Source organism: Delphinapterus leucas, chromosome 10, assembly GCF_059928025.1.
Source record: "Delphinapterus leucas isolate spDelLeu-1000000601 "Yukka" chromosome 10, BTC_Dleu_Yukka2, whole genome shotgun sequence".
NCBI classification, from domain to species: Eukaryota; Metazoa; Chordata; class Mammalia; order Artiodactyla; family Monodontidae; genus Delphinapterus; species Delphinapterus leucas.
The window spans coordinates 59,727,737-59,753,196 of NC_143138.1; the positions used below are offsets into that span (position 1 = coordinate 59,727,737).

General features: G+C 45.6%; 1 protein-coding gene and 1 pseudogene across 28 annotated transcripts in view; one reads left to right on the top strand and one right to left on the bottom strand.

Annotated features, from left to right (window-relative positions):
- The window catches only part of TRAK1 (trafficking kinesin protein 1), a 164,058-nt gene that overhangs the window by 43,786 nt on the left and 94,812 nt on the right, over positions 1-25,460 (bottom strand). For 22 of the 28 annotated variants that reach the window (XM_089919126.1, XM_089919122.1, XM_089919125.1 and 19 more), the window contains one exon: positions 1-77. In XM_089919126.1, coding sequence (XP_089775252.1) covers positions 1-51 — 51 coding nt within the window. In that variant the 5' untranslated portion in view covers positions 52-77. Of the gene's footprint in view, positions 78-10,967; positions 14,041-17,589; positions 18,299-19,353; positions 22,343-25,460 lie in introns of those variants that run through there. The other 6 variants (XM_022563679.3, XM_022563678.3, XM_089919112.1 and 3 more) reach the window with 3 other exon arrangements.
- Positions 21,606-24,767, top strand: LOC115804020 (hypoxanthine-guanine phosphoribosyltransferase pseudogene; annotated as a pseudogene).

Here is a 25,460-nt window from a genome sequence, read left to right on the forward strand (position 1 = left end):
CTCCTCAAGAAGCCGAGTTACAGAATCTATGTCATTATATGTCTTAGTCATCTGGCCAACTCTTTCAGCACATAAAACTGCAAGAAATAAAAATGACAATGAAACTACTGATGCTACAAGCCTGCCAAACAAACAACCCACCTAAAAAAGTGACTCTGAAGTCGTACTGGGCATAAAGGGTGATTGGTTTTGCTGGGTTCAGCCCCACCAGGTTTCGTTCCCCGGTTCCAGAGAAAAGATTCAAGCTGTGGGGTGAGGGGGCAGGGGTCTACTGTTCACTGCAAAGCCTTGACGCCGCGCGCGCGCGCGTGTGTGTGTGTGTGTGTGTGTGTGTGTGTACGTGCACATACGCACGTGCACACTCGGGGGTGGTGCTGAGGGCAGGGCGCTGGAGTGGAAAGGGGTCTGGCTTCGTATACGGTCAGCAAACCAAAGTGGGTCAGTAGCACAGCGACTGAGGTATGAACCGTCAGAAAGATCCATAGGATCTCGAACCCACTCACTGTACAGACCCAACTACGTGGATAGACTGGGTCCTTCCCAAAGCAGCTCTTGGTATAATTATTAAACAGCCTTAGCTGATAATTTCATAATGGCACACAGCCCACTCTTCCCCAAATGGACTAAATTCTAAGGCTATGCAACCGGTTTCCAAACCATGAAAACCAGGGTGACAGATTTTTTTTTTTAATCCACACTCCCACCCAATACTCTCATATATGGTATTTCATGACATATGCCATTTGCTTAAGAGGCCTTAAGAGGCTGTCTGCAGGCCACTTTAGGACTGCGCTCTTCCACCGGAGAAAAAGGGTGTGCACTGAAAGGAGGCTTTAGTCTCCAGAAAAATCTCAGGGTGGTTTTATTTTAAATCAATGGCAAGGAATCGATTTGTAGTCCAAATACCATGAAGGTAGCATGGGTTTTATTCTGAGGAGGAAGGAGTGAAAGCAAATGGATTTAGGGCCAAAGTGTAAAATTTTTTGAAACCAGCCACTTAGGGGCTACATAATAACTTGTTAGTAACTCCTCATAACTAAGACTCTAGAAAATCATTCTTTTAAGCGTAGAGAACTTAGCTTTTGCAACAACCCACTTGCAGTCACAGCCCATGCAAGGCCTTTGGGAACTGAAGTGTATTGCTAAACCAAACTCAGTGGCGTTACTAATGGCTAACTGCAACTGGAGAGCAATAGGTTTCTAAATATTTTATAAATCCAAGTAGAGATCATCCTAGCGGGTGAGCGCAGAGAAATCTGATCTGTTGGAATGATTTTCTAGCTTAAGGAGGAGACCTGAAATCTGGTTCCAAATCTGAAACCCTCCCAACACAGGGCCCTCAGAGCTGGGGGCTGGGGGGATGAGCAGAGGTTCCTTTGCTGGCCTCTCCTCCACCCAGTTTATGGCAGGAACCCTCCAGCCAGTGGAGGCAGCATTGCCTCAGGCATTTTCCTTCTCTTCCCAGGGGTTGGTTTGAACCAGAATTTAATTTGATGGAGACGGAGTCCAGCTCAAATTGCTCTAAATAGATCATCAGCCCGAGGTCACAAGAAATCCTTAAGTGGAGATTCCTGTGCCTCGGACAGGAGTTGGTTTTCATGCTGCACAGCTGTGATGCTCTGCAATGGTACAGACAAGACCCGGGAGCCCTCTAGCCAGGTCCCTCTAGGAGAGCATGGCGTCCCCTGTCATCTACCGGCAGGTACAAAGGCCTCTCTGTTGAAGCTTGTGCTGCGACTCTAGGGCCAGCTAATGTCCCCCTTGCTCTCCTCAAAGGACCAAGTCCTCTGCTTTCCTGGAAAAAAAGACGACCAGGCTACATTTTAAACTAATCTTGGTTCTATGTCACCCTAACATAAGAGAACAAGATTCGGAGCAGCTTTTTGCTCTGGGATTGTATTAAACAGAAATTATACTTATATTTTTAAAGCTATTTTTTAAAAATTGCGATCACTGTCGTTAATCACGTGTAGATAATCAGATGCAGATGTCAGAAATAACACAGAGATCCCATATACCCTTTAAGTGTCACCCAACAGTAACATTTTGTAACATTATATTCACAACCAGGGTACTGACATTGCTACAATCCAGGAATCTTACTCGATTTCCCCATTTTACTTGAATGCGCACGGGAGCACATGTGTGATTGTGAGCGTGCATGTGTGTGTGTGAATATTAAGCTCTAATGATGTTATCGCCTGTGTAGTTTCTTGTATCCCCCAGCACAAGGACCCCTTGTGTTGCCCTTTTATAAAGCTAATTGTAGAAATATTTAACATGCTTTAACAATTGAACCCAATAAAACGTACACCTGGGCCAGGGTTTTTTCCAGCATTAACCAGTCAGGCACATAGTGTCACCACGTACACGGTGACTGGAGGCTTGGGGTGCAGAATATGCAGGGAGAACCTCCGGGAGGTTCTGAGGTCTTTGACAGAGCCCACCTACAGAAGTCAGAGGCAGAAATGAAAAACTCCTACGGAAGCATGTGCACTATTATTCCAGTTATGTTTTCAAAATACATATAATCTCACCGGCGGGGGGGTGTACGGATTTACAATACACACAAGAAAACAGCAAAGCCATTAAAAACGCTGATATTTGGATAGAATTACCAATTTTAATATTCTTTTTTGTGCTTAAAAATTTTTTTTTGGAATGATCATGCACTGATGGGAAAACATTACTTAAAATATTTTTCAAAAAATATGCAGTTGACTACAATAGAGGGTCCTTCCTGAAGTAACTTTTAAGAGAAATTAGTAGCAGCAGCAGCCTACTTTTACCAAAGCATGCTGACTACAGCCTGGCCTTGTTCTTAGCCCTCTAGATGGATTATATCATTTATTTCTCAGAGCAATAAATACTACAGGGTAAACACTCACATTAACCTCATTTTACAAATGAGAAACTGAGGCCCAGAGAGGTTAACTAACTCATCCAATGTCACACAGCTCGCAAATGGCGAATTTCAAAATAAAAGGAGACTCCTAGCAGGGGCAGCAGCTAACATTTATGGAGGCCCTGCTATGTCCGGGGATTTAATGTGCTTCTTTTCGTTTACTCCTCAGAACAATCTTGCAGGGTAGGCGCTGTTATGATGACTACTCCACGGATGAGGAAACTGAAGCTCAGAGAAGTTAAGGACCTGACCAAGGTCACAGCAAATGAGGTTGCATATGGCGGGAGCTGAACCGAGGCCAGTCTGGCTCCTGAACTAAACTAAGGAGCCACAAAGAACGCAAGGGCAAGGCTGAGGTCAGCACAAATCAACAAAGTTTAAGAAGCACAAAGAAAGCAAAAAGCATCTGTGGTGTAGGTCAGATCCCTGACTCTGTGGCCCTGAGGCTGAAGTTTTCATAGGAGACTCTACCAAGGTCATGAGGCCCTGGGCAAACTCCTGTAATTGTGTGTCTTGGGTTTCTCTTCCGAGAAATGAGGAATAACAAATGACTCTTTAAACAGGAAGACAAGCACAAGCTGCACGTTTCAAGCACCAGTTTTCTAGATACTCAATCTAAAATAAACTGTCACAAGTTTCTCTCTCCAGGAGAACAGTATTTCAAACAGAAGTTCCACTTCTGACCAAGGGAGCTCTACCAAATAAATCCACTTCCCCCAAAAGGTGTCCAAAACAAATGAAAATGTTATGCTCAGCAGAAGCTAGACATAAAAGACCATCTATTATATGACTCCATTCATATTAACTATCCAGCACAGGCAACTTATAGAGACAGAAAGCAGATCGCTGGTTCCCTGAGATTAGTAGGAGTAGGAATGGGGATTAATTGTAAACAGGCACGAAGGATCTTACGGGAGGGAGATGTGTACGTTCCAAAACCGAATTATGGTGATGGTTGCCAACTCAGTAAATTTACTAAAAAACACTAAACTGTTCACTTAAAATGGGCGAATTTTACAGTATGTAAATTATACCTCAATATTTTAAGTTACCACCAAATAACATGCAAACAAGCATCCCTGAACTACCTATGCCATATTCCAGCCACGTCCCCATAACATGACAAGGTAAACACATTCTTCCATGATCTCACGATGGAGACTTCCTCCGGCCCCAAGAATGTTCTCAGACAGCAAAACTGTTTAGGAATAGCAAATCATCCATTCGAAAACTCAGCACTGGTGAACGGCACATAAATGTACTAATCTATCTCACACAGACTAGACTATTTTTATTTTTTATTTTATTTATTATGTATTTTTTTATTGGAGTATAACTGCTTTACAATGTTGGGTTCGTTTCTGCTGTACAATGAACTGAATCAGCTATATGTATACATATATCCTCTCCCTCGTGGACCTCCCTTGCACCCTCCCCCATCCCACCCATCTAAGTCATCACAGAGCACCGAGCTGAGCTTCCTGTGCTTTATAGCAGGTTCCCACTAGCTATCTATTTTACACAGAGATAGCTGTCATAAATACTTGCTCAGATGGCAGAAGAATTTCATGATATGTCCATAAGAAAACCGAGAGCCAGCTCTCTCCAGTTTTACTGTTTCACCCTTCTCCCAAGTTACAGCCACTTCTTGGAGATTCAGCCATGCCCTTCCTTTGCCTGTTGCCCTTCAACATCTATCTTCAAAGTAATTTAGACTTGGCCCCAAAGCCCAAGTGTATTAACTACTAAGACCCATAAGACACACATGATTTGGCTTAAAAAACAAATAAAACCTAACTATTTTCATGCAGCCCTTGAAGTGTGTACAGGAATAGGGTGAGGCCCACAGTACCTGGTAATAAAAAACAATGCTCATTTGTCAGTAATTAGAACAAAACGAAAAAAGGCAGAACAAATGCTTTGTATTCTTGTTTAAATGGCTTCACGTCAAAACTGGCCAGAAGCGTAAGGAACCTAATTCTTACGAATGTCCCAGGTCCCTTCCCACCTGTATAAGTCACATGATTGATGCTCAAAAAAAAGGGAAGGTTTTGTTTTACTCCCAGACCAGTCTTTACAAAGAAAGGCTCATTTCTAAGCAACCAGAGGGCCCAGAGAGGGGTGAAAACATAAAAGCCTGGTGTATATCTCATCACCTCCAGATGAGCATGTGTCTTGGAAAGGGGAGGTACCCCCTCCCCGCCAGGCTTCCTGCATGAAAAAGAAGCCATCTGGAAAGAGGTAATCAAGTTCAAATCCAGTGTGACGCAAAGACATGATGAGGCACAAAGCTGCTAAGAAAGAAGCTGCATTAACAGAAAGGCATCAACTAATAAGCAGCTGTGGTCTTAAGCTAGAAGCAAACGGGCAGGCTGCTGGCTACTACGGCTGCTCTTAGGTGAAAGGTGCTGGTTTATCATGGCAGCTTCAGGGACGGTCTGTGGGACGGCGTGGTGGCAGAGGCCGGCCTAGAGCCCAGTCCATCGCGAAGAGTGGTCTGTTTGGCCACGACCAGCATCTGCATGGTGCTGGGTCTGTGCACTGGGAGGCGGGAGCGAGGTGTCTTGCCAAGAGCAGAGACCTGACCGTACAGCTCTGGCTACATTTACCTGCCCATCAACATCACCATCAGCTGAAATTTTAGTGTGACGATTGTACAGGCTCACTTCCCCTTGCCAGGGTAGTCTGAGAGCAGGGCACCAAAGCAAGTTACTGAAGAGGCCAGGAAGAAGAAAGGAAATAACTATTAAGTATTTACAACATGCTAACTGCTACCACGGGCATTTTACACATATTATTTCACTTAAAACCCAGAATAACCCGATGACACAAATATGACCCCCATGAAACACTACGAGACAGAGAGAGGGGCTAAGTGACTCGTCCAAAGCCAGACAGGACATAACCATGTACTTGAACCTGGTCTGTTGGGTGATATAACCATCCGCCCTTCCCTAACCTTGAACACTCAGAGTTGACCTATGGTGGCCATCCATCACCAGAGCACTTAATGAAGGCCTCCTTGGTAATAACCAAGTGGCTCACTTATGGGCTGCTCACTGTGTGCCCAGCACTCTGCTAAGTGCTGGATGTCTAAGTGCTGGATGTAGACCCCTCCTTCAGGGTCTATCCTCATCCTAGAAGAAAGTACTACTATTACCCACACTTTAGACATGAGACTGCACAAGGTCACAGAGCTATAATGAGAGGGTCTGATTCTATTTGACCCCCAAGTTGGGGCTCTGAACCACAGCTGAGTAAACACATGAATCCTACCCTCGAGGACTTCGAGGCCTAATTGGGAAGGTCAGACACATGTATAAATTAGTATGGAACAAGCAGGATGTGCCAGGTGACAAAATGCTCTTGGGGAGTTCAGACACAAGATGACTGGGGACTGGGGGACAGGTGCCCCAAGTGGGCAGAGCAGTGAGGGGACCCCAAAATGCACAGACTGTGGGTCAGCTTTGCCCATGGCCAGCCCTGGGGTGATGCTGGTACCCCCACCCCAGAAAGAGAACCGCCCTGAACAAGGGACGTCACCAGAGGCCCGCGTGGAGTAGTCATGGATACTAACAAACAAACCCCAGGCCGAAACCAAGGTGATGAAAACCATGGGCAGAGAGACCTTTGTAACAGTGCTGAGGTCAGTGCTGATAAGCTAGGCCAGCTCCTTTCTCTAACGTGATCCTACAGGAGAGAGTGTTGTAGGGACTCAGTGCTGCTGGCCACGCTGCATCAATACAGACCGCAGGGCCCAGGCCTGATGGCTCTTTCCATGGGGCGGACATTCCCACCCCACAAGACAGCACAACCACCAGCGGGACGCGGCACCATTCCCCACATGGCCCAGCCTTCCCCCTGCAGCCCAGGATGTCCCTCTCAAACTGGAGAAATGAGCTCCATTTGCACTACTTCTTGTGCTTCACCTTGGAACCATCTGGAGAGTTTGGACATGGGACGTTGGCCACCGTTTTCATCTCAGCTTTTGTGGATGATAATTACTGGTCAGTGCTCAGCACCCGAAAACTGCCCTTTGTGCGAAAGACTGACAGCAGGCACCTCTGAGGAGGGGAGTCAGGAAACCCCAGACCATGCCACAGGCTCTTCTCAAATCCTGCCACCCGAAGGCAATCCTGAATGACACCTGCCAGGAACTGACTGACCAAGCTTGCAACTGGCTAACAGCCTCAGAAGCGTCCAGGTGAAAAAACATTACATAGTCGGCCTTCTTTAGGCCTCTCCTTGAGAAAGCTGAGGGAAAACTGCCATGCAACAAACCACAAGGGAGTGATGACAAAACTCCACTCTTCACCAGTGTTTTCCTGGTGTAGGTGCTGCCAACTCGGGCACAGAGGGGGTGTGACCACCATGTCACTCAGCATCACTGTGATTCCCCCCGCTCCAGCTCGTCCTGAGCAGACGGGATGGGGGAAAACGAGCAAAGCCTGTCTTCAAGAACACCACTCAGTAAGAAATCACTTGAGATCGACTCAGTTTCTGCACAACGCAAGCCTCCAGTGACCAGAAGACACAGAGCCCAGGTATTTTCTCTCCTGAAGACAGAAAGAGCAATGCTGCCTCTGACAGCTGTGTGAGCCAAGCAAGCTGCTTCTCCGGGTGCCTTGTGGGTTATGAGGATGACATGAGGTAATGGGAGGCAAGGGCCCGAGGCTCTACTAGCTGAGAGCCTGGGTGTGGCAGAGGGCAGACCCCAAGGCAGGGCGAAGGCCCTGCTCTGTGCTTGTGGCCCTGGGACTCTGGACAACATATCTGAGCCTCAGTCTCTTTGAGTGCAAAATGGGAGTAATGCTTATTTCAAAGGCTGTTTTGAAGATTAAACGGGTGACACTGGGAAGCCTATCACCCCCACAAGGTGACCTGGGAGGGGACAAAAAATGTCTCCTGTATCCATGGCTACCAATATGAGTGTTACCCCAATCTCATTTTGTCCTTCAGTTTTCAATCAGAAGTATCTCTTTTAGAAACATTAGTGGTGTAGAAAACCACCTAAATCACCTCAGAATCCAGGGAACATGGTTACATCCATGTCTTGCACATATTCTCACTATTCACAGGGTCAGAAGAAAACAGGGTCCCACCCAGTGAACACCTTGCTCTGGGATACAGGTCAGGCTTCCAGCAAAACTGGACACAGAAACCAAGACTTCCAAACCAAACCTCTGTCTTCCTGATCTACGCCACAGACTTCCTTCAGGCCGGGAACAAGTCTAGTGAATTTCAATTTACAAAGAAAATTAAGCATGTTGACAGTGAAGTCTAGTTGGCCTTCCATATCCATGGGTTCTGCATATGCAGATTCAACTAACTCCAGATTGAAAATATTCAGAAAAGAGAAAATTCCAGAAAGCAAAACTTGAATTTGCCACACTGGCAACTATTTACATAGCATTTACATTGTATTAGGTATCATGTGTAATCTAGAGATGATTTAACATATACGGGAGGATGTGTGTAGCTTATATGCAGATACTATGCCATTTTATATAAGGGACTTGAGCATCCATGGGTTTTGGTATCCAAGGGGGTCCTGGAAACAATCCCCGGCTGATACCGAGGGTCAATTGTATCTTTCTTTTGCAGTTACTGTCCTGAAAATATTATTTTCACCTTCAGGACAGCTAAAAAAATTTTTATTACTGAAAGGAGGGAAATTGGATGGGAACAAAGAAGAGACAAGGAAGAGAAATATAACAGTCTATCTTAAGATGGCAAATACAGAGACTGTTCCCCCCCGCCCCCCGCCCCCTACCATCGAATGTGATCACAAAGTAGAGACCCTGTCATCTGTGAGATGTGGACCAGCACAGGACAAGGTGCACTGGAATCACCCAGAAGGTGTGCTAAAACCCAGATTGCTGGGTCCCACCCCAGCATGTCTGACTCAGCAGGTCTAGGGCGGGGCCCAAGAATGTGCATTTCTAACCCGTTCCCAGGTGATGCCGATGCTGCTGTGTAGGGACCCTACCTTGAGAACTGCTAGCACAGTACCTAAGAGCAGTCTATGTAGGGCCCTAGAGCCAGTCTATGTAGGCTGAAATCACCTATGAGCTGTGTAACTTTAGAAGGGTTGCTGAAGGTTCCTCTTATAAGTCTATGAAATGGAAAATGATAACAGTACTTAACCTCTTATGGTTATTTTAAGGATTAAATGCATGAATCCACTTAAAGTACTTGGAACGGTGCCTGGCACATAGCAAGTACATACTAAACACTGGTATCATCACCATCTGGCTATCAGTTTAAAAAAAAAGTTCAAAATATATAGATATATGTACATAAAATACATACAATATGATTTTTCTTCTCTTGACGAGGATATATGATACTGCTCTAGAACCTAGTAAAACCTTTCATTTTAGAATCATATGGTTCAATAATTGATTTTAAAAATGATCTTACTATGCTTTTAGACAGCAGCTCATCTCATACTTCAATGTGCATAGGAATCCCCTGAAGGTCTTGTTAAAATGCAGATTCTGACCCAGTAGGTCTGGGGTGGGGCCTGGGAGTCTGCATTTCTAACAAGCTCCCAGGTGATGTGGGTACGCAGGATGCACGCTGAGCGGCCCAGCTTCAAGGGACACGAGCTGATCCAGTGAAATGTGGGCTGGCCCTAGTTCTTAAGAGCAGATGGAGGCCTTTCTCTTGATCACTTCCAGGAACCCAACAAATGCACAGTCCCAGTCGGTCTTTCATTCCTCTCTCCTTTCACCTCCACCATCTCTTTCATGAAAGGACCAGGCAGGGGGTGCCAGGTTTCAGCACTGCTCTCCCCCTTTCTCCAATTAAACACTTTTAACTGTCCTATAGGTGAAGTGTTAATATTTTCAGGGCAGTAACCTCAAAAGAAAAACACTTTCAGTATATAGCCAATTGTAAACCATTTAAAAAATAAAAAGTTATTCTGAGACATGAAAACAGGCCATCACAGAGGAGAATTTTGAAAAAGTTTTTTGATTGCTTTTACTCAAGACCTAAAGAACTTCTTGAAGTCACTCTTTAAACATTCTGTTTCACAACACCGCCCCCCCCCCAAAAAAATCCCTTTTTCCGGGCTGTGAGTGAAAGCCCCAAAAGCCCAATTAGGAAACTCACACTCAGCATTTGGGTGCATCTTTATTTAAAACACTCCTCCTCTTCTCCAAAAGCAGCACCCCTCTGATACAGCCTGGTGGTGAGTTCCCAGGTAATTTCAATGTCAGCCCTTGTACTTTTCTATTTGAAGTATTTCTAAACTTTTTTAAAATTCCTATTTCAAATTGGTGATTAATAATTTTTTAAAATAAACAATTTCCTAAAGTAAACAAAAACATATTATTTAATAATGACTCAGTTTCTTGTCCATTAACCCACCAAAAGCCATTCAGTCAGAAGAAAACAATGAAAACTCTTAAAACAGAGTGCTGGAATGCCGTAAAGTGTGTGCACGCGGGGGGGACTACCGACGTTTGCAAAAAGTATGAATTTCAGGGCTTCCCTGGTGGCGCAGTGGTTGAGAGTCCGCCTGCCGATGCAGGGGACACAGGTTCGTGCCCCAGTCCGGGAAGATCCCACATGCCGCGGAGCGGCTGGGCCCATGAGCCATGGCCGCTGAGCCTGCGCGTCCGGAGCCTGTGCTCCGCAACGGGAGAGGCCACAACAGTGAGAGGCCTGCGTACCGCAGGAAAAAAAAAAAAAAAAAGTATGAATTTCAAAGACCTCGGTTAAGCAACAGAAGCTAGACAAAATAATACACACTGTTTGATTCCATTTACATAGATCGAGAACAGGTAAAACAAATCTAAGGTGATACAAGTCAGGACAGTGGTCTCCCAGGAAGGAGGTGTAAACTAGAAAGAAAGTGGGGCAAGGGGACTTCCCAGGATGCTGGAAACGCAGCTTCTCTCCTGGCAGCTTTACATTCACCACGTAAGACGTGTGTACTTGACCTTATACCCCACTACGAAAATAAAAGACTGCTGTGAGATCAGTGAAACAGCCAGGCCTACATAGACACTGAGAGGGAAAGGATCAGACTGGCGCAAAGAACAGAATTTACCCTCCTCCAAGAGGTCCAGGGTTTCAGGCTGCTTGTGGATGGGCTTCCTCTCTTCACCCTGGCAGTCACACTCAAAATATTCTTCTTCTCCTCCCACATCTCTTAGGGACATTGCTGAAGTCACCCCAAAACCAAAACATCACCCAAAGGAGCGGTCCCTGAAGGAGCTCCTGGCTGCCCTCCCGGAGGAGGCATTGGGGCCGGGGCCCCCGGGGCGCACGCTGGGCCTTGGCTGGGGCCACGGACAAGCCCTGGCTCAGCTGAAGTGGAGAGTGTGCACAGGGCCACTGGCCCATTGGCGCCCAGACGACCCGGAAGCGGGTGGCTCCCACAGAAGGAGGCGGGGCGGAGGGGGGGAGAAGCACCTATCGGAATGGGAAAGCCCTGCCCAGCCCTGGGGTGGCCCTAACGGGTGCTCTGGAGTCAGAAGGAAGGCGAGCAGGCAGGTGCACGGCCTTGGGCCAGCTCTCTGCATCCAGATTCTTCTTCCGCTTTTGCTCCCCCAGAAGCAATGAGGAATGGTAGCTTCCTGGAAGTTTCGCAGCAACTGCACAGGGCAATACCATCCATGCCTCAAGCAGGCACACCTGTCTAAAGGTGGAGCTCTGGCGGAGGAGATGCCCTGGTGACTGATTGCCCAGTTCCCTCAGGTGAGAGAGTTCCTGTGGGCGTGCTTCAAAATTTGAGACAAATCTGACTGTGACAACAGCATGACACAGGGCTGAAGAGGGAAGGAAAAGATCATTCTGGTTTCTAGCAAGAGGAAAAGAAAAAACTGCAGTAAGCACTACTTGTATTAAGCTTACTTCATCCCAGTTTTTCTTTGGTAATAATACATTGCATTTGCTCTTTTTTAAACTGCGTTTTGTAAATCACACTCTCACCCTACATCTGTGTATACACAGCCAAATTTATAAAGATCTTTTCTAATGGCAGGATAAGGGGGAAAAAATCTACAGCCTAATAGTTTGCAAAGTTGCCTGAGAAAAGAATCAAGTTTTATTGCACATCTCACTACCAATTCCTCTACACTGTTTGATTTTGCCTATAACAGTGAAATGGCAGGTCCTTCCATCAAACGCACTGAAAGGTGGCCTGAAGCAATGGTGTCTCAGAGAATCATGGCGCATTCTACAATTCCTGTGCTTCAGCCACCTGCCCGCTACACTGTGGCACATCTCCCTGCTCCTAAAAGCTATACCAGGAGACCTAAACCACCTCTCTGCCCAGTCACCTCCCTCAGGTAACCAAGGGGGCCTTTAGCAGAGGCCAGATCGTCAGCAAGAATTCTCTGCACAAGTTCAGGAACTAGGTCTCGTCCATCTTTAAATCCTTAGGGCTGCAGATCCTGCTAAGTCGGCTAAAAATGTCTGCTAAACTGAATCGCTACCTCCATAAAAACAAATAGAAGACCACAGACCAGTGCCTGTAAACAGAAAACCAGAATAGAATAAAGATTTTCTTACGAAATTAACACCTAGAGACATACTCATTGCCGGGTTACTTTTCTGGAACCTGAAAATGATTGCTACATTTTGGGGTGATAAAAATGTGTTCTTTGTAAAAAGTAGGGTCAGGGCTTCCCTGGTGGCGCAGTGGTTGAGAGTCCGCCTGCCGATGCAGGGGACACGGGTTCGTGCCCCGGTCCGGGAGGATCCCACATGCCGCAGAGCGGCTGGGCCTGTGAGCCATGGCTGCTGAGCCTGCACGTCCAGAGCCTGTGCTCCACAACGGGAGAGGCCACAACAGTGAGGGACCCGCGTACCGCAAAAAAAAAAAAAAAAAAAAAGTAGGGTCAGTAGAAATTCAGTAGCAGGGAGTTCAAAATCACATTTTGAAAATCTTCGTAAGCTTTAAATACAATGTTTATAAAGGCAGACACTCAGGGGAAAAGAATCGTTCTTTAACGATTGGGGCTTGTTAACTCAATGCAAAGGACAGTGAGTCTGAAGCTCTGGGAGGGGAGGGAGGGAGGGAGGGAGAAAGCTCCACTTTGTGCATTATTCATTCGGCGAGTATCAGATTGACTATAAGACGTGCAGGCTAGTGGGAGGGGCTGTAGTATATATAAATGAAAAAAAAAAGCTGATTTCATATATTTGAAAATACTTTTAAGTGATTTTACTCATAACCAGTTGCTTATACTCATCTTTTAACTCAATTCTAGGCTACCTTTAGCAAATGATGTTCACGTCTCTATATATTATATAATTAAAATATATATACATGTAAATTAAAAGATAAATTTAGGACATGGCATTGTGAACACAAGACCATCCTAGCCTCCCCATGTCACCCCATTTCTCTCATTCTTCAGGGTACTCCCCACCTCAAACCCTTCCTCCTTCCCTCCCTCCCTCTGCAGGGGGTGTGAGGGAATTCTCCAACCTCATCCACACCTGCATTCACTTCAAGATTAAAGGCAGAGATGGGACAAAGTGTACCTTCTCTGAGAGAACAGTTTTCCAAAAGTCAAAGCAGAACAGACCCCTAAAGACCAGCACGAAAGCCCGGGAATCCCTGTGCCAGGTGACGGATGGACCATGGGACACGGACATGGGAGGTGGAGCTGAGGGTGGCCCAGCTCACCCCGGACAGTCAAGCAGCTACAGTGTGTGCTGTCCCAGAAGTAAGGACTAGAGCCGTGGCCCAGAGCAGGGGGGCAGGGCACGGGTTCTGACCCACGTCCGGGAACGTTCAAGGCCACAGAAGGCAAGTGTCACTCGCCTCCCTCCAATCAGAGGGAGCTCTTCCTGTGAGTGTCCTCTCCAGATTTATTCTGCACACCCCACAGAAGTCCACCCTCCGCTGCCCAAAGAGTGGTCACGAGCCACTAGGGCTATTTACATTGAAATCTCTATTGATTAAAATTAAATAAAATCCAAAATTCAGTGGCAGTAGCCACATTTCAGACGCTCCATAGCCACATGGGGCTAGTGGCTACCAAACTGGACAGCACAGAACGTTTCCATCATCACAGAAAGTCCCACTGGACAGGCACGCCCAAGGATGCCCCTCGTCTTCAGACATGAACTTGATGCTCCTCAGCCAGCTTGGCCTGCTTTTCCCCTGCAACCTGTTCCCGCTGACCCCCCCCTCACCCTCTGCCAAGAGTCTCCTTCCCCTCTGTATCCCATGCATTCTGCTCCTCTCCACGAGCCTCCCTGTCCTTTTACTTCTCTGCCTGTACAGAGCAGGGTGGCCCGTCACTGAGGGTCACTTCCCCAAGGCCCTTACTTATGCTATTTAAAAAAAATAAATGAGAAACACAAAGCTCTGAAAACTTGGGCTCTAAGCTCCCTCTGGCCCTCTCATCAGTCCTCTAGTCCTCCGCTTCTACATCTGAGGGAGGACGTTATCTCTGCTTTACCAAAGTTGCTGATAAAAATGTACAGCTACGTCATACATTTACATTTAGTTCTTTTTTTTTTTTTTTTAAATCATCTTAACAGCCATTCAGAATACTGCTGAGTTGGAAAGGGAAAGCCAGCCTCTACCTCCAATGGTGCATCCCACAATAAACACACATGAAAAATGGGGCCTGCTTACATGTCTGAACACAAGTGCAGGAAAGTTAGAAAAGCATCTCAAAAGCCTAGTAACAGTTTTTCAATTAATGCTTAAAATACCTCTGACAAAACTTCACTCGCAAACCAGCCACCCTGACCCTGGGTGACATTTTAGAGGTCACTGCAGTCAGGGAACAGCACCCGTGCCACCTGTGTGTAATGCTGTGGATTTTCATTATGGAATAAGACGTCCTAAAAACAACCACTGCGCAATCTGCCTGAGTGTCCCCATTTATAAAATCAGTATGAATTAGACCACCTCCTGCTGTGACATTCAAACCTATAATGTTGTAAAAGGGGACACGACGGTGGATGAGTACAAAAGAGATTGCAGCAAGAAACAGGTGGTCAAGATACCATACCTTTTTTTTTCTGGCTGCGCTGCACAGCTTGTGGGATCTTAGTTCCCCGACCAGGGTCTGGACCTGCGTCCTCAGCATGAAAGCATGGAGTCCTAACCGCTGGACCGCCAGGGAATTCCCAAGATACTATACCTTGTTCAAAATACCAATTACCTTTTGAAAGGGATTTTTAAAAAGAACTTAATAACTAGTACTATTTCTGAAAAAATAAAATTAAGCACTGGCCTGGCACTTCGCCGATCACAAAGAGCTTTTACTTTATTTACACGCATTACCCTCCTTCGCAACGGTTCTGGCCAACGTGGTTATCCCCATTTGCCAGATGAGAAAGCTGGGTTGACAGAGGCTCACTGGGGTACCAGGATGTACCCAACCACTGGTAAAAAGAAACAACAGGCCCCAAATGGAGTTGCTTGTGCTAAGCCCCAGGGCAGCCAACCAAGACTTAATACCTGACCTAAATGCAGCTTCAGCCTCTTCCAGGAATGGAGTCTTAACCAGTCCGTCTGGAATTTCCCAGTCAGCAGTAATGAGGTAATCTGCCTGATAGACCCCATCCATCCCCCAAAGAAAGAGAGATAATCTGCTTTTTCCCTGTCCCTGCTCCCATCTGTCTATAAAAGCCTTCCATTTTATACAGCTCCTCAGAGATCCTTTCTACTTGCTAGACAGGATGCTGCTCAATTCATGAATCGCTGAAGAAAGCCAATTTGATCTTTATATTTATCCGTTGAATTTTGCTTTTTAACACCACACAGCCATGCAGAATGCAAAACAGGCCCCAAAGGCAGACTCCAGGCCAGCACTCTTTTCTGGCATTCTACCTATTTCTAGAATAACTACAAAAGTGCACTCCAGGGCTTCCCTGGTGGTGCAGTGGTTGAGAATCTGCCTGCTAATGCAGGGGACACGGGTTCGAGCCCTGGTCTGGGAGGATCCCACGTGCCGCGGAGCAACTAGGCCCGTGAGCCACAACTACTGAGCCTGCGCGTCTGGAGCCTGTGCTCCACAACAAGAGAGGCCGCGATAGTGAGAGGCCCTCGCACCACGATGAAGAGTGACCCCGCTTGCCACAACTAGAGAAAGCCCTCGCACAGAAACGAAGACCCAACACAGCAAAAATAAATTAATTAATTAATAAACTCCTACCCCCCAACATCTTCTTTTAAAAAAAAAAGTGTACTCCATTTCTTTAACTTAGGGGCATATATAATTGAACCCAAGCCTTTCTGAAAATTAAAAAAGCCTCACACTCTTTATAAGCATACTTTTTTTAAGTGACCAGTGTAGCCAAGAAACAACATAGGATTTCGTGACAGACATAAAGAATTATCTTCCAGACCCCTGTGCCCAGGAATGGTCTCCACTCACACTGGCATGGTTTCCCAAACACACCTGACGTAAAGAATCACCGAAAGTGTGCACTAAAGATTCAGATTTCTCAGGGCCTCTCCTGGTCTGGAGTTAGTCTGGGAATCTGCTTTTTTAATAAGCGAATGATTGCCATTATTTGCCAGGTTTTAGAGGTTCCTGCAATGAGAGGTGGGACACAGCCAACGTAGGTAACCAGGACCCTGTTTGACGCTACAGTTGTTGTTTTTTTAATTTGTATTGGAGTAGAGTTGATTTACAGTGTTGTGTTAGTTTCAGGTGTACAGCAAAGTGACTCAGTTATACATATACATATATCCACTCTTTCTGATGCTAGAGTTTAAACGGTAAACACTGAGTACATGTGTGAAAATTCTGCGAAAACCACTGCTGTACTCTGTTGATCGCTAGCTATTTCAAACCTCTAAAAATTACCTTAAGGTATCGGGCAATCAACCCCTCCAATTTCCTACTATTCTAAGCCCCTGCCCCATACCCCTTGTTTGGGCGGTAGTGGGGGCCACAGAGTATTAGACTCCACAACTAAAACTGATTAAGGGGGAAGGATACAATCAGTGGACTGAATAAAGCTCTCCTAAACCTCAAAGAGGAAAGAGAAAAGCAGCCATTTCTTAATTCCACCTTTAAAAGAGGGGTCCCTAATCATCCTGCAATCCATATTCCCACCCATATGTATTACTTTTTCGGTGCTCACCCTGCAATTTAAGTGCGAGTCGGTAACTCTGACATAAATGATGATTTTGCATCTTTTTCAAAACATATGACTTATCTTTTGTTATTAGTATGGAAAGTTCCCTAGAAGTTTCCCTCACTAAAGATTCGAATGGCAAATAATAAGAGAGACAAAGCAACGCTGTGTGTCTAACTCCTACCTGGCCTCCTCACCAGGAAGTTCAGGACCAGGAGATGAAAGGGTTATTCAAAGACTGATTTGCAATTTTAAAGATGCATAAACACAAAGGCAAATTGCCTTCGTTTCCAGACTAACCTGCCGAGGTCAGGAAAGAACCCTAGTTAGACACGTATAAACAAGTAACGACAACATTAGCATATTCTTGAATTCCACCCTCTTTTGTGGGGTTTCCTAAACCAGATTAGTTCTGAGCTTCCATTCCTTTAATTCCCTGCTTTACTTAACTATCTTTAAAACGAAATGTAACGGGATTACGAAAATGTCAGTTGCCACAGTAAATTCCGTCCCAGTGGCCTTCTCTGCTTCATCTAAATTGGGATGGAGGATAAAGGCAAGTATTTTACTCAGCATAATTCCGACAGTAATTGCAATCAACATTTATTTACCCTTGGACAGATGAGCTGCCTCTTCTTCCATTTTCCTTTTCTGCTGGAAGAAGAGAGATCTGGCTGCCTCGGGGCCAAAAGACTCAACTGAGAAATGGCTGGGTAAGAAAATCCTTCCGATAGACACTCAGATAAGAGCAGGCCTCCTCTCACCCTTCAGATTAACCCCCGAGAGTGACTGGCTTCATTTCCTCAGACAAGGGTGTAAACAGAGCTGGACGGTGTCGCAATTGGGTCAAGACAGTAAGAAACCTTCCTCCCTCACTTCCAGGATGGCTCCGTGGGAGCTATGGCCACACCCAGTGCATCCCCGGGCTGTGAGACAGGCCCTCTGCTGTAACCAATGCTCCGTGATCCTGTGGTCCATACTTTAAAAAGTTATGGAGGGTTCAGCCAGTCACAAATCACCAAGAAAACTTCAAGAGGTCAATGATGGATTCTGAAAAGAAGCACCCCTATAATTGCCTCCTGGAGTTGGGTAATAGGATGGGAACTTGCTTCAAGAATAATATACCCAAAAGAGAAAAAACTGAGTCATCTTTTCCCCTCACAACCCTGGGAGTTGCCCACCATCATCATTACTCAAGATGTTTAAAGATGCACAGGGCCTCAACGTGGCAATGTCTTCATCTAATGCTTGGGGATGGTGGGGCTCAGCTAGGGAAGTTTCTCAGCACATTTTAATATCCATTCACCCCCACTAAGAAAGGCTCTTGGCCCTTTTCCTGCAGCCCATAGTCAAGGCAGAAATCAGCAGATAAAGAGATAATTATGTAGTTCTTAGCTTACTAATGAGGTCAGGTCCCAGCCTTTTACATCATTCAGGTTAATCAAATGTAGTCATGTTAGAGAGACTGAAACTCCAGATTCAATTAAAAACCAGTTAGTTACCTTACCTATTACTGGCTCGCGTGAGGCTGGGAACGTATCATCACTGGGGGAATGGACCCTCTAAGTATATATATTAATTGTGTCCTTTTTGTGTGTGTCTATGTAAAGGCATAGATTGAGAGTCACTTTAAAGAAGAAATTAAAGATGACAGGTTAACTGTGTCATATACAATTTGATGCCAACAGCACAGGAGCCCGAGGCTCCTCCCCTGTAGCCTGAGAATGCACCTCAGTGCAATTTCCTGATGCCTAGAACCTCCTGAGGCCGATCCAGCCACATAAACTCCACCCAGTCTCCTCTGGAATGTGCCACACCCTCCCTGCACACACAGCAGAGGATACCGGCTCTTCCAGCCCCTCCCAATATCTCCCACCCCCATCTCTGGGAGCCCACAAGGAAAATTCATTTGACTTGTCTGCCAGGTGGGAGGCTGCTTCTGCCTTTTCTCCAGCCTCCCCTGTGCCCCCAAGTCTGGGCTCAGAAAAGGGTGGATTCTCCCAGGGCAGAGGACCACTTCCTGAAGACACTAGTCCCTGAACCCTAACGAGGACCTCATCTCCACTTGCGCGCGCGCGCACACACACACACACACGCATCACCCCAGAGAGAATTCAATCCCACTGAAGTGTGATGCTCACAAGCCCATCACACACCAACACCACCTCCAAACTGCCAAGGAGCCTCCCACAATCACGAGCCCTGCCCACCTGCTGTCTCCTCCACCATGCCTTCGCAAGGGTCAGAGCCATGCGGTGCTGGTCCCGTGGCCCTCCTTCTTCCCGTCTCCCCAGGAAGATTCCAGGACACCCCCTCCCCCGAAGGAGACAATGGCCCTACACATCCCCGCTCTGTTCTGCAGGAGTCATAATTACCGTCCGAGCATTCTTCATAATACCAGTCTAGTTCATAATAATCCGCTTCGATAAATTTCTGCATAGTCAGTATTCTTGCAGAGGAGAGAATGCACTTCACGGCGCCATCGACGTCAAGTGAAACGCTGCCATGCCTCCCCGCCCTTCCAAAACACTGGGCAGAAGAGCGTCCCAAAACACGCCAGAATTAAGCTGTGCATTCTTAATGACAGTCTGGAGCCAAAACAGAAAAGGGGCAGTGAAAAGAAAAATTGTGGAGGGTCGGAGGAGCAGAAAGAAAGGCAATTTGCAGAGCTATCAGAGACCCTGGCAGCCCCGCTAATAAAGCGACACCAGCCAGCAGCCCTGAATGGGAGTAGCCAGAATCGTCCTATCCAGAAGCACAGAAGGTGACGTCAGGGACACACACCACCACCCTGAGGTCTCACTCCAGCCTCGCCTCCCGCTCCCGCTCATCTTTCAATCTCACAGTTGCCATAGAAACAGGCCGGCTCTAAAAAATGATGCAGAGATGGAGGAAATGTCTTCCAAGGATGCTGGGAGCAGGGGCTGAGAGGTGCCGCGTTGGCAGAAAGGAGGGTGCAGGTGGAAAAGGGGGGCAGCACCAGGGACCTTACCACCATCGTACCCTCCAACAAATGTCAGCACAAGTTTATTTGCTTAATTCTGGGTCACTACAGAATCTGCATTTGAAAAGGCCACCTTTAAAAATCTGCAACCATTACTTCTTTCCTCAACCTGATTTTAAACATTAAGCATGTTTTCTTAAAAATTTTAACGACCACCTAAAGGAAATGTAAAATACTTAGAAAAATGGAAACGTTTTCATTTAGATACAGTCCTGTTCTCTGCTCATGCCTTTGCTCAAACTCCTAGAAAAAGATCCTGCAACATACAAATAGAGGAGAGGGCCATTACAAAGGGGCCCGTGCAATATAATAGGCTGTTTTCATGGACATTTATATGTGTAATCAAGGTACAAAAATACACACCTGAAGGAAACAGCCCACCCTCAGGAAGGTGGTTCCCTCTGGGGAAAGAGTGAAGGAATGGGACTTTGAAACTGTACTTATAAGTGCATCGGTAACGTTTTATTTATAAAAAAAAAAAAAGTGAAGTTAACATTTATTAGTCCTAAGTGTTTAGCATGTTTGAAATATTTCTTTTAAATGAGTAATGGGATAATTAAACAGATTTTAGACTTCCTATAAGTTAAACTCACTCCCTAAAGCAGGGTTTCTCAACCACAGCACTACTGACATTTAGGGTCAGATAATTCTTTGTTAAGGGGCGCTGTCCTGGGCATGGCAGGATGTTTAGCAGCATCCCCGACCTCTACCCATTTAGGTGCCAGAAGCACCACCCTCTCTCTCTCTCTCTGTAGATGTGACATCCAAAAATGTCTCCAGATGCTGCCAAATGACCCTTGGGAGCAAAATCTCCCTTGGAAAACCACTGCCCTAAAGCAAAACTACCTACAGAACCTCACCAGCCTGTTAGCCAGGTACTGTAACCACCTGTTGGTGGCAACAGCAACAAGCGTGGCCTTGATTCAGTTTTCCTCTTAACTTTCTATAATATATAACATATAATTTGTGTATAATTTGTGAATGAGTAATAGTAAAAGGACTCTTCAACCACCACTGGGAGGGCAAGCTTCTTTCCTTCCACAGTGACCAAACGGGGACAATTTCCCTTTATCCTTCCAATGGCATATGATACCTCAGTGAATGAACTTGGAGGAAAAGGCATCCCTCTAGAGCAGGGCTTCCCAGGCTTTAACGAGCATGTGAATTACCTGGAGCTCTTGCTAAAGGGCAGATTCTGATGCAGCAGGTCTGCAGTTGGGCCCAAGATTCTGCATTTCTAACAAGCGCCCACATAATAGCAATGCTGCTGGTCCCCAGACTACACTGGATGGCAAGGCTCTTCAATAGAATAGACAGATTGGGGTGGGGGGTAGATTTTACAGTGTGTGTGTATATGTGTGTGTGTGTGTGTGTGTGTATCTGCCTGTCTGTGTGTCTGGTAGAAAATTTAGAGGAAAACTATATAAGAGTGTGTGTGTGTGTGTGTGTGTGTGTGTGTGTGCGCGCGCGCGCGCGCGCGCCCTCCTCAGACCCTAACTTGGATACACATTTAAAATTTTCTAGGACATTCACCTAATTAAAGTCAGCAGCCAATGATTTTAATTCCTGCTGTAACTGCCCCCATTATCTGAACATATCTCATCTCTCCCTTTGGTCCTTATCATGTCTCTTCCTGGCAATGATGGCACCTCTCAAGAGCCCCACAGCAAACCACTAGGCGACCTCTCAGATGTCATTCCTCATGACAGGTGAGCTGAGGCTGGTGTCCTAAGGTTTTCCGAGACTTTATTTTTTTAAAGTTCCCTAAGGTGTTTCTAAAAAGATGATTATAGGCCTCATAAATAAACCTATCAACAGTTAACAGGTTCCTCAAAATCACCATGTTCAACAAGTTCAATCCAATATTCGGGGCGGGGAGAGTCCAATATTAATTTTCAAAATGAAGATGTAATAAAGGAACAGGAAATGCAAACTCCACAAAGCATCATAGAAAAGTTAGGTGCAGTTAGAAACCCCTTAAACAAAGGCTGGGCCCATTTACCTCACAGTGCTACGAATTTCAAAAATATTTTATTCATCCCACATCACCATAAAAGCAAAAAATCAATGGATGGATGGATGGATGGATGGTCAACCAATGGCAGGCAGTTTAGCTTCATAGCTAAGAGCAGAGCTTCTGGAGTTGGGCGGCCTGAAGTTTGGTCCAGGATCCTCATTTCCCATCTCTGTGACTTCTTAGACACCTGAGTCTTATCTGCTCAATGGGGTGACTATACCTGCCGCATAGATGGGGCGAGGCGTTAATTAATTAATGCATGGCAGAGCACTTAGCACAGTGCCTTGGGACAAAGTGAGTTTGCGATAAATGTTAGTTGGGATCATCTTCATCACTCTAATTCCTTAAAAAAGGAAACAAGCCAGTATGAGCAATTAAAAAGAGAGTACAATTTTCTAAGCTGTAATTAGGGAAATGAGGTAGAAACGTCATTTATTAGCTTTTCCCAGCATAATTCGTTAGAAGGCATTGAGTTCACAGTAATGAGCAGAAGTGGCAATCTGGGGGTGGGGTGAGGCCATTTACAAATTACTGAACACAACTTACCTCAAATCTGAAGACTGCATATACCCAATTGACTTTTTTTCTTTTAATTAATTATTTATTTATTTTGGGGGGCTGCGTTGGGTCTTTGCTGCTGCACGCGGGCTTTCCCTAGTTGCAGCGAGCGGGGGCTACTCTTCGTTGCGGTGCGCGGGCTTCACATTGCGGTGGCTTCTCTTGTTGCGGAGCACGGGCTCTAGGCGCACGGGCTTCAGTAGTTGTGGCTCGTGGGCTCTAGAGCGCAGGCTCAGTAGTTGTGGCGCACGGGCTAAGCTGCTTCGCAGCATGTGGGATCTTCCCAGACCAGGGATGGAACATGTGTCCCCTGCATTGGCAGGCACATTCTTAACCACTGCGCCACCAGGGAAGTCTCCCAATTTATTTTCTTAGAAAATGCGAAAGAAAGCAGAATGTGTATGAATAAGGAAACAGCATCATTTATGGGTGAATTTTATGGGCCTTGAGCAAATTTTAAATTGAACCTCTATACCAAAACTGCCATGTGATAGGCTCAGAAGGATGCAGTAATCCATCCACAACTCTGCAGAGATGGTTCCAAGGTTAAAATACAGGTTTCTCTGCCTTCAAATCCACACTTTCCTCCAACATTCCCACGACTCAAGACAGTTACAGCCCTTCCTTGGCCCAGGCTTACTGCAGCTGAAAAAGCACCTCCTCCTCCGATGTTCCTGGGCTCCCCCCCATCACTGCCCCACCCCAGGAGGATCAGGAATCGGGATTGGTCCCAGGAGCAGCCTCAGAGAAGACCCCCTCACTCACCCTCATGTTCACACAACACTATTTAAGAAATGCTGACTGCACATCAGACAACAGCCCTTTACAGCTCACTCACTCCTCAGACCCCTGCTACCTAATACCCCCTCACTGGGCAGACAAGGAAAGGGGGCTCAGAAAGTTGAACTCACTTGACCAGGATCACTCAGCAGAAACCAAGAGCAACTGAATCCAAACCCGGCACCAACCACCTGCAAAGCCTTTTCTGTCTATAAGTGAGAAAACAGGCCTGGGCTCTGAGCAGCGGCGGCCGGAGCGCTGGGGCGGGCCGCTCTGCTTTCCCAACGCCTCCCGCCGTGCCGCCGCCTCCTGCTCGGCCAGCCGCCGGCTTCTCCTCCCCAGACGGCCCTCAGCCCGCGCGCCGGCCGGCTCCGTTACGGCGACCCGCAGTCCCAGCATCGTGATTAGTGATGATGCACCAGGTTATGACCTAGATTTATTCTGTAGACCTAATCAGTATGCTGAGGATTTGGAAAAGGTGTTTATTCCTCATGGACTAATTATGGACAGGGCGGAACGGCTGGCTCGAGATGTGATGAAGGAGATGGGAGGCCATCACATCGTGGCCCTCTGTGTGCTCAACGGGGGCTATAAATTCTTTGTTGACCTGCTGGGTAACATCAAATGAACAGAAATAGTGATAGATCTAGACCTATGACTGTAGATTTCATCAGACTGAAGAGCTACTGTAATGACCAGTCAACAGGTGACATAAAAGTAATTGGTAGAGATGATCTCTCAACTTTAACTGGGAAGAATGTCTTGATTGTTGACGATATAATTGACAGTGGCAAAACAATGCAAACCTTGCTTTCCTTGGTCAAGCAGCATAATCCAAAGATGGTCAAGGCTGCAAGCTTGCTGGTGAAAAGGACCCCTCGAAGTGTTGGATATAGACCAGACTTTGTTCGATTTGAAATTCCAGACAAGTTTGTTGTAGGATATGCCCTTGACTACAATGAACACTTCAGGGATTTGAATCATGTTTGTGTCATTAGCGAAACTGGAAAAGCAAAATACAAAGCCTAAGATGAGAGTTCAAGTTGAGTTTGGAAACATCTGGAGTCCCACTGAAATCACCAGGAAAATGATCAAATGTTCTAGTTCTGTGGCCAGCTGCTTAGTAGAGCTTACTGAATGTATCCTCTAAGAATTGTATCCGTTTTGTATCTTAGAAAGGTCAGTTGCTGCATCCGCGAACTCTTTATTTGCACTATGAGCCTACAGACTCTCAGTTCCCTTTGGGTGGATTGTTGTTTGACTTGTGAATGAAAAATCGCTTAAACCACACCACTATTTAATGAAAATATTGAAATTGTATCTGTAAGAAACATTTAAAGAGAAGAATATATTAGTTTTTTAATCGGTATTTTAACTTTTATATATTCAGGAAAGAACAGAAGTGATTGAATATTGTTAATTATACCACTGTGCCTTTAGAAAAGAAGCAGTCGGTTTCATATCAGTGACAGCATTTAGAGGTATCGTTATGTCGGATAAACCATATGTCCTGGAATTATTTTAGTAGGTTTCAGTAGTATTAACTGTATTTTCCCTTTTGTTCAGATTATTTCTGGCGAATCTTTGTCAACAGTTCCTTTTAAATACGGGTCAATAAGTTCTAAAAACCTACCACTTTTTAAGTCTTCAATGTAAAAATCCTTAAAATAAAGGCTGTCTCTTTAAAAGAAAAAAAATAATTGAGAAAACATTCAAGGAGTATTTACAAATAAAATTTGAAAGAAAAAAAAAAGAAGGGGTAGAATTAAAGGAGATAACTCAAGTTGGCATCGCACAGAGAAAACAAATTGAAAAGATATTTTTAAGAACGATATTAAAAATGATCAGGAGAGTAAGAGTTAAGTTAAAATTACCAATATGTCTTTTGTGATGTTAAAAAAAATTCTATAGGTATACCTCAGAGATCCTGCATTTTTGGTTCCAGACCACCACTTTCATAAACCAAATATCGCAATAAAGCAAGTCACATGAAATTTTTGGCTTCAAAGTGCATGCAAAAGTTATGTTTGTATTATATTGTTGTCTATTAAGTGTGCAATAGCATTATGTCTTAAAAATATGTACATACCTTAATTTAAAAATAACTTATTGCTAAAAAAAAT